The following is a 9,987-nucleotide window of genomic DNA, read 5'->3' as shown; positions in this document are numbered from 1 at the left end:
TGGGGTTTGTCACCTTTCAAGCATTTATAGAACATAAAACATATTTTGTAGCAGAGAACATAAAGAATTTATATCAGCCTCTAAGTACTTTGACTTCCCTTTCCTGTCTGGGGAACTGTCTTAAAGGAATAGTTCATCCAAAATCAGTATCAATTGCTTATAGTGCTCACCTCCCTAGGCTCCATGTGGTTCCAGGAAAAAAAAAAAAAAAAATTGTATGGCATTAAGGAGAGCAGAGTGGCCCCCCAAAAAAAGACAGGCAAAAGGTTTTAAAATGTCAACCTGTTCTCATTCCCAAGTTGTCAGATACCAACGCTTTATCGCACCCCTCAGCATCTCATAGCAATGTACAGTACCCTTCAGTGTATCTATGTGACACACAGCTGAAACACATTGCAACAAGTGGTTGATGTTGTGTAATGGTTGATATTGTTAGATTCACGCAACAAGAGTAGTTGGTTAGGTTTAGAAAAAAGAGATCATGTTTTTGGTTAGAATACGTATATTAGTTACTTAACTTTCCTTGACGTAAATGCATCACATAAGTGACATCGGCACACAATGACTGTACATAAATTGCAAAATGTTACCATCACTGACTTTTGAGAGCTGAGGGAGATGAGTACTGTTTAGAATTTACATTGTGTATGGGCAAACTATTCCTTTAAGTGTAAATACTCTGCAAATTCTCCATCATCTCTTCTCCCCCAGTCTCACTGTCACGTACAGATCAGTCTGCTACTGGGTTTTCAGGACACAAATTACCCATGTTGAGTATTTCAGCAAGGGGTCCCAAGTTATGAAAAATCTGAACACAATCCTGAAGTAATGAGAGTCATAAACCTAGCTTGTGGTACAGGACTCTTCTTCATATTAATATCAGTATAGACTAAACAATAAAGCAGGACCAGTGTTGGGAAGGTCACTTCTGAAATATGTTACAGATCGTAAAGTTACATAGGTTATGTTTAGGAAAAGAATCGTGGTGATGACATACCTTAGGATAATTCAGGGCTCACTTGGTTTCGCATCTTTCTGAACACTGGTCTCCTGTTGTTTGTCTCTTTACGAAAAACTTGTTGATCTCTGTACCACTAACTTCTTTATTCCAGTCAGCACATTGGTCACATGATCACTGCCTTCCTGATTACATGGGTTATACAGAAATTACTGGCTTGTGATTGCATGACCAATTATTGTGCATTGGAGGTATATGTAGGAACAGTTCATTAGAGCAGCCTGATCTAAGTGTTGTGAAAGCCTAAACATAACCATAAGAAGTTATACTGCTATAGATGTTAGGAGCAGCTATTATATTGCAAGATTAGAAATTTTCCCAGGAAAAAAAGACGTGTTGTCAGCAATTATTTTACTCTTCAGAATGAACATACTGAACCCTGACAGATATGTTAATAAGATTTCATCATTAAGTTGACAGAAAAAATGAACCAGGCAGCATATCCTTACAACTTTTTTTTGCTGCAAATTTGAAGTATGTAAAAGTAGAACATAGGTTTGGATTTTGTGCTCAGTGGTGCCTATTCCCAAACTTTTTTTTTTTAATTAATCCAATAACCACAAGGTGTTTGGGTTAGGGTTTTCTTTAACCCTTCCCTCAGAGAAACTGATGGAAGGGTTTTTTGTATCCTGACATGTTGTATTTGTTATATTGCAGAAAGCTGTGGTTCTGTTGGAATTTGGTAGGGTACCAAAATGTTTTCTGTGGTTTGACAGGGCCCCTGGAACATGCCAAGGATCAGAGATGTTTACATAGCTTTCAAATGCTGGGAATGTTGGATGCTGCAGGAAATCTCTGTCATTTTTGAATCGATGAATTTATGTCATACATAACAGTTTATGGTCAGTGTAAAGAGTATATAATCAGGAGCACAATGCAGTGGGTTGACAGAAGAATCTTTAATTGAGGTAGCTTAAAGTAGAAAAAGACAGACAGGAGCATGATTGGGAATATCTCTAAGGCAGCAGAACTAATAAAACTCAGTCGATCTGCTCTCAATTCAAAAAAACAGACATCATTATAAAAAATATCATCAGTTCACAGGCCGAGCTTTAACCTGACAATATTACACATATGAAGAGATTTACTCCTGAGTGATGAGGAGAAAAACTATTCACATATAGTATTTATCATGACTTTCAGCAGTAACAAGAACATTCACAAGAAAAACACCCCCTTCACATACACATGTTCCCCATAATCTATAATCAATAACATAAAATGCATCCAATAATTTATTCTCAAGGGGGAAGAGCAGGCAGTAAAATATAATTTCCCCACTTTTCCCATTCAGGAATGACATCTGTGCCGAACAGGCTTCAACATTTTTTCACAGTAGTTTTCTTTAATCATGACCCAATGTGCGCGCACACACACACACACACACACACACACTATCCCCTGAGTCTAACTAACATGTTCACGACAAAATCCTGTAAATCAGACTGTAAAAGTGTTACAGCTTTTTCTTTTTTCATCATTCATAAAAACTGACAGAAACAAAATATTACATTTTATTGTGTTTGTGCACTTTGTCTGAAAATGTACCCTGTAGTCACATAGTGCAAAGGCCAGAGCTGCATGGGCTGAGTCATACACAACATTCAAAAATAAAACAATGTTAAATGTTATAAAGGTAGATGTGAAACAAAAAAATAGCTACACCCAGATAAACTGGACAGAAGTGTATTTTTGCCATCAGAGGCTCCCTGTGTTCCTGATCATAAGGCTCATTTAGTTAGGCTGCGCTCAGGCTGGTATATGGGTTACAGATGGACCGCAGCCTGTCAGAATTTACAAAATTAATTAACAGATTCTGTATGTTGATTTGTCATGTGGATGCAATTTGGTATCTCTGAGCTGCTTTTCATTGATATCAATCATGAAGGCTTTCTGTCAAGTTTTAGTGTCTCATAATGATTTCAGTCTATGTCATGGACTGAGTTTCTACAGAAATTGTGGCCAAAAAAACCAACCAAACAAACAAAAAACATGGAACATAAATATCAACAGAAATTCTGTGGGCCTATTATCCACCTTAAATAACCCAATACCAGTAAAACAGACATTATATAAAGATGGCCAAGTGCATCCTATCATCATCATCATCATCATCATCATCATTATCATCACCCTGTACACCAGACATTATTTTCACTGTGCTGTGCTGGTTAAAGGAGAAACATCTCAAATATGTGTGTCTGTCTAAACTTCAGCACTCCTAAAAGGTTTGTGTCCAACAATAATTCAGCAGATATTTCAGTACAACAAGCAGCTTCTCCAAAACATACTATCTCAAGAAAACTGTCCCTGAAGACATTCTTTCTACAAAAGGCATTGGGTTTTGATTGTGTGATCCATGCTGTCAGAAAGTTACTGCCAGAGGTCTGTGAAGGCAATGGTGGGCTACCAACTTTTTTTGATGGAGGCGTTGCACCAAATTCTGGGCCCTATGCATAAGCAGTCTCTAGGGGCCCCAACAGTTTCTCCCTGGGTCCATGTCTCTCTCACTGATCTTTTTTTTTTTTGTTCTTTTTGTACAAAGTCAGTTTGCTTTCTTTCTTTCTTTTCTTTTTGTGGAACCCCAATTTCCCTTTCTGGGGAAAAGACATGATAATATATGTTGGTGCTCCAGCAGCATAAGGACTAAACCATGTTGTGCCTTTAAAGGGTGAGAGGGGCCTCAGAGAGCTTCATCTTTTAATCAGTTTATTCAGCCAAGTTTAATGTGGTTATGGTACTTATTACTTCAAAATTAAAAATAGCAAACTTTTCCTTCCACTATGACGCCTGATGCCCTGCCTTTTGACCCCCTAAAAGCAAAGTTGACCACAATGTTAAACAGCAAATGGTTTAGTGGACATTAATTGTGAGCAGTTAAACCAATGAGTCATTTTTCTTTCTCAGATTGTTTCTTTTTTTTGTTAAATAAGGATTTAGAGGCCTGGTGAGGTTGACTTGTCCTCTACTTTTGAAAAAGGACACTGAGAATAAACAGGATGTAATGTAACAGATTTGTTTTTAAATCTTTTGTATCCCTCTTATATTATTGTGACCCTCCAGATTTATCTTTGGACCCAGTGCCAGGTCCCAAACTCCAGGTTGGGATCCACTACATTAAGGTACCCCAAACTGGTTGGTCTTTGCACCAAAACATGAAATATGCTTCCACAAGAGTGGTGTTTTGGTTTGATTTGGTAGAATTTGCAAAATCTTTGACTGGAAAATAAATGTACTTGACATTCCAGATAAGTGGTCAGAGATTTATGGGAGGTTTTTCATTATTGATATTTCTACAACTTTCATCACCAGTCATCTGTATATGCCGTATGTTTGCTCAAGTTGGTTGCTTCACAGGTCCCTTTTTTTTGTCATTACATCAGGGCAGCTCTTGCGTCCTCAAAATATCAGCAATGCCAGGCTTATTGTTTATCCTGCTGCTGTGCTTTTTATGTTTTAATTAGTCACTGTAGTTCATATTCATACTTGAAGAAAACCCCTTTTTAACTCCCATTAAAATACAAGTGACCAAGCAGCACATATATACCAGAACAAAAACAGGTTTGATTAAGGTTTTCTGGATCTCCACCGAAATGTAAAACAAAGTGAATGTTAAATTCCAGGTGCTGGTGGGTTTTCAGGAGGAATTCTGGGACATGTAGGAAGTCACCAAGTAACCAAAGCAGAAGTGGATGAAGTAGACTGACGACTGAATACATTCCATAGCGCATCACTCAGCGGTACAAGACAGCAGGCCACCTGACACCTCTGCACAACCAGTCACATTGCTCGCGCTGGCTACGTCTCCGAGCTCGGGGACGCGCCTGGAGACGTGGACGCGGAGGAGTGATCGGTGTCCTCCAGGTCCTTGTTGAAACCGTTGTCGGTACCGGAGGAAGATGAGCGCGCCGTAGCGGAGGCGCCCTCCCGCTCGCGCTTCTTCTGCTTCATGCGCCTATTCTGGAACCAGATTTTCACCTGCGTCTCGTTGAGCTCGAGCGTGGCTGCGATCTCCACGCGCCGCGCCCTCGTCAGGTACTTGCTGAAGTGGAACTCCTTCTCCAGCTCCGTCAGCTGCCGCGTGCTGAAGTTAGTGCGCATGGCGTTGTTGTGTGCGCCCGCGAGGCCGAAGTCCGACACTTTGACTGTGTGGAGGAGAGAGAAGCTGTTAGAAACGCATTCTAGGAACTTATTGGATATATTAATTAATTTAGTCATTTTTTATTTAAAAAAAAGAAGAAGAAGAAGAAGAAGCCTGCAAGTCTGTTTAAATTAAATGTCTTCTTGTTTGGGAGCATTGTAGCTTCGTGCCTTTTACGATCATTGTAAATCAGGAGGTAGTTCCTCCTGCCTAAAATCCTTCTTTTCTTTTCACCTTCCTGTGCTTTTTGTTGTGTGACTTGGCGTCCATCATATTATTTATTAATATTTATTTGCGTTAATATGAATTAATTTAGCTATAATGAAGCGTTTTAAATCCAGACTGTCGGTTGTATCAGGCCTCCGCAAAGTCAGTGTTATTTTTATAATATTTATAATTATTTATAATATGTATTAGGCCTATCTGTGGGCCTACTGAAGTCATCTCCAAACCAATGCACCAAAATGGAAATAGTCTAAATTTTACTGGAAAAAAGAAAAGAAAAAAAGCTTAATATCAAGTTCGAGAAGAGGGAAACACAAAGGAGGGGGAAGGAAGGGGCTGGTGAGCAGACGGAGGGATGGAGGAGCTGAGGGTGTGATGGAGGGGTGGGGGTAGGGGGTTAAAGATAACAGAGCAGGACAGACTTCCTAGGGTGAGGTAACCCGTCTGCTATATCCATTAACGTGAGAGAAAGCGAGAGAGAGAATAAAAAAAAACCTATCAGACGTCGGGGGGCAGACCTGCTATCTGTCCTGAGATACGACTGCAATGACGGCATACTGAATAACTGACTTTCCTGAAAACACATAAACGCATTTTTTTCTTTTAATTTAATTTTTTAACGACAAAATGTGAATAGTCAACTTTAAGTCGTGGTGAGGAAATGAAACTTTTTTCAAAATCTGATGTCCCACACAGTCACACACTAATAAATAGCCTACAATAAGCTAGGCCTACATATAAAAAAGTTGATATTTCATATTAACATTTTTAATTAAAGCTTCAATTTTTCACTTGAAAAAAAAATAGCAGCCAACTGGCGTCTAAATTATTTTAAAAGAATAATACATTTACTTTATTTATTATAGAGCAAATTAATAATTTTAATGGCACTGAAAATGTAGCAGTTGTTTTTAGTGAAATGTTTAAGCCATGCCAACAAAAGTTTTATTGGTGTTGAATGATTTGTGAAATAAAATCATGATACTCATAACCATAATAAAACCGTTCTTTTTGAATGTAGTGCCTGCGGCCTGTCTTTATATTGGACAACCACAATAAAATAATACATCGATGGAACACTTCATTCTTTTTCTCAGTCCTCTGTTGGTTTACAGTAAAACGAATTGAGACCTGAGTGACTGAGACAAGTGAAAAGAGTGAAAAGGAAAGAGCAGATGGAAAGTAACATTTACATAAAGCCTGACATCTGTGTACACAACGAAATCTGAAACTGAGGCCTACGGGGGAAATAACATTTTTTACACTTCAGGCCAATATGAATCCCGTTATTTTCAGATGTGAGGATTGTTACTAAAAATTCTAATCATAACAACTGTAAGAGCCTTCCCCTAAGTTTTTCTTTTCACGTTGTTTTGCTGATTACAAGCCACGTTTTTGTTTTTCTTTTCCCTCTCATCTCAGCTTTACAGCTCTTATTGGCTGCAGTGTTTCCCATGACAGCCACTATGATAAATGCAAAAGAGGCCACTGCACCTCTTCTTGTGGAAACCCCACAGATCACTACTGAATATATGATCTCAGCAACTGACTAACTGCAGGCCCAACCCCTCTATAATGCTTTAAATATGACTTTAAGTCACAAAACGGAACAATTATCGCCAGAAAAAAATCACCTTCCCTGAACCTGCCCAGCCGGGTTGGCCTACCTGTTTTAGGAGGGTTCCTCTTCACCTTCATCCAGTCGAAAGTCTGCCCCTGCCCTGCCTGCTGGCCCTCCTCATCCCCCCTCTCTCGGTCCTGGGAGACCGGTAGTTCCCCGTAACCTCCCCCATGTGAAAGCCCCAGGTAGCCTGCTGCGTCCAGACCCCCGCCAAGCTGCTGCGGGTACTGTGACCCGGCCAGAGCGCCCTGAGGCCCGCAGTAGGCCCCGGCGAGGGCCCCGTAGCTTGGGCCGACGGTGGGGGCCGAGCTTGGGAAGGTTGATTGATGATAGTATGTGGAGGCCACAGATTCCTCCATGAAATATTGCGGGTGAACAGTGTTGGGAGGACCTATCGCGTTAGCATACTCCGAGTTTGTGGCGCACGCCTGGCCCGCATAGGCCCCGGTGTTGCCGCTATTCCCGTTATTATATGGAGACAGTGTTCCGCTTTGCAAGCTCTGGGTTTGGTGGAGGTGAGGATGATGTTGGTAGCCGTTGTGTGTCTGCTGATGCTGTTGTTGCTCGTGATGATGATGATGCTGGGTCGCCCCTGTGGTCCCGTGCGTTCCTCCACCTCCAGGGCCCCCGTACAGCCGCCCATCCCCGGAGTAACTCGCTGCCCCGGCGCTGCTGTCACTTCTCGTGCCGTTAACGGGGGCTGGAGAGACGGTGTGTCCCGTGTGGAAGGAGCCGGAGGTCACTGGATAGACCTGATGCTGATCCAGGGAATGATGATGCAGATGATGATGATGATGGTGGTATCCAGATTTAGGCGCAGAATAAGCGCTGGTCCCCGGTCGGTTACAAATGGAGTATTCCACAAACGAGTTCATGTTGTCCATGCGCAGACCGGAGGCACGGTAGAGCTGAACAAAGTTTAAATGATCAAGAGGAAACGGGAGGCCGCAGATAAAGTTAACAGAGATGAGTCCTGAAAAACATCAAAAATCGAAAAAATCCATTATAAATGTTTTCCAGGAGTGTGAAATCCCTCTGATGGGCAAATAAAATCACAAGAAAAGCAACAACCTCTACAAGAAAATATTTTTTTTAAAAAAGAGATAGAGAGAAACGCATCGAATAGGAAATTTTCAGCGAAACTGGACGAAATAAAACCAGCAGGAACTTCCAAGGTGGAGGAAAGAAAGTGGGATCTGCACGTCCCCAAAGCCGAAACACACATGAATAATGTGCTCTGCTGTGGTGTGTGTCAGTGTGTGCGTGTGTTTGTAAACGGAAGGCCTTACGCTGTCAATAGCTCTACTCAACCTGCGTTTCCCAAAGGCTTCACGGGGACAGCAGATAAACACCGCGAGAAGACAGAAAAGAGTCAAGTCACCTCTCCCCTTCCACACAGGTTACACTCCGTCCTCTTCCATTCTGTTTATTTCTCTAAAATCTCTGCTTTCCCCTCTTTCCGTCACTCTCTTTCTCTCCTCTCTCTCTTTTCCTGGTCACTTCTTTTCTTACCTCTGCCGACGGTCACGTGGCTCGTCGTCACGTCGCCTATGGTGACCGGAGGACAGAAGTTTGTCAGCCGGTCACAGAAACGGGGGGACCACTGTGTGTGTGTGTGTGTGTGTGTGTGTAGGGGAGGGGGGGCCTCTCGGTTCAGGAGTGGAGTTGCGCGCGCGCGCTCGCCCTGACGCACGCGCCTCATCCATCACTCGCCGTGACATTAGCACGACAAAGAGACTTCAATCAAACCGGCCCATCAATCTGATATCAGCACGGATCTGTCAGAGCAAAGAGAGAGGCAGAGAATAAAAGAGGAGCTGTGAGCCAGCCTGCTGCTTCCAGACCTCCTCACTGCCAAATCACACAGAAACAAACCTACACTGCTCTGCTTCTAATTGTAACCTCTGGTATACTATACTCCATACAGCCGCCAGCAAGCTAATAACATAACTCACAATCGTACAGCTTTAGTGCTGCCATGACTTCCGTGATGCTTACCATACTGCTGCAGGTGGTATGGACACTATGAGTGTAACTGTTGTTGTGAAACACACCTAACATTATTTTATCGTGCTGCTTCATGACTTCTTGATTAAAGAAAAATATTTATAACCTGATTATGACCCAACCTACTTGCCAGAAAAAACATGTTGGCATTGTACATTTCTGCAAACCACGGATATGTAATATTTGTATGTAGCAGATACATTGAAACTACATGTTTCAACAATGCCGTGGTTAACGTGGTTAGGTTTAGGCACAAAATAACACCTTGAAAAGATCATATTTTGGATTAAAGTAACCCATTTGTGGGACAAACTCCTTGCAGGAAATGTAGCGATGTCTCTGTAAAAAAACAACAAGCACTTTTTGGGCCACTATCTCAGCAGGAAAAACAGCTATGTCTCAGTAATAACAACTGCTTTTCAGACCACTATCCTGCCAGGAAAAGCAGCAGTGTCAGTAAAAAAAGAACAGCTACTTTCTGGGCCACAATCGCGGCAGAAAAATACAGCAATGTCTCAGCAAAAACAACTGCTTTTTTGGGCCATTATCCTGTCTAGAAAAACAGTGATGTCTCAGTAAGAAAACTTTTTGGAGCACTATCCCAGCAGGAAAACCAGCAATGTCTTGCTTTAAAAAACAACTGCTTTTTTGGTCCAAAAAGTTGCTGGAAAAACAGCAACATGTCGCTACAATATACCCTCATTTGGTGCCAAAAAAACACTTAGAACACAGCAATGTTTTGCAAAATCACAACTGGGTTTGTTGTCTGTTGGTCACTAACAGTGGTCTGCACTGGTCTGCGGATTCACAGGCATTTCACGTATGTCACATTATTTCAGTTTGGGCTGTAGACCTGCTTAATAAATAGGCTACAATGATTGTTCGTGTGTTTTAATCTGTGATTGGTGTTGATAGTTTTTACGCAGCACTACTCCGATTGTAGTGTTTCTTGTTTATCAGACATTTATTCATAGC

The 9,987-nt window shown here is 41.5% G+C and overlaps 1 protein-coding gene across 1 annotated transcript; it reads right to left on the bottom strand.

The window, feature by feature from the left end:
• Nucleotides 1-1,909: 1,909 nt before the first annotated feature.
• On the bottom strand, nt 1,910-8,595 carry hoxb1a (homeobox B1a). Its single transcript, XM_033644337.2, has 2 exons — nt 7,052-8,595; nt 1,910-5,163 (listed from the first exon to the last, which is right to left on the bottom strand). Exons 1-2 carry the CDS (start codon nt 7,887-7,889, stop codon nt 4,817-4,819), a joined length of 1,185 nt encoding a protein of 394 aa, XP_033500228.2. The 5' UTR covers nt 7,890-8,595; the 3' UTR covers nt 1,910-4,816.
• Nucleotides 8,596-9,987: the final 1,392 nt, after the last annotated feature.

This window comes from Epinephelus lanceolatus, chromosome 18 (genome assembly GCF_041903045.1).
Source record: "Epinephelus lanceolatus isolate andai-2023 chromosome 18, ASM4190304v1, whole genome shotgun sequence".
In the NCBI taxonomy this organism is placed as follows: domain Eukaryota; kingdom Metazoa; phylum Chordata; class Actinopteri; order Perciformes; family Serranidae; genus Epinephelus; species Epinephelus lanceolatus.
This window is presented reverse-complemented; position numbering and strand designations above follow the sequence as displayed.

Bases quoted from the DNA above. Each gene is read 5' to 3' on its own strand.
- hoxb1a (XM_033644337.2), bottom strand. From the start codon at position 7,889: ATGGACAACATGAACTCGTTTGTGGAATACTCCATTTGTAACCGACCG. The intron at 5,164-7,051 runs GTAGGCCAACCC...TCCTCCACACAG, and splicing joins GAGGAACCCTCCTAAAACAG to TCAAAGTGTCGGACTTCGGC.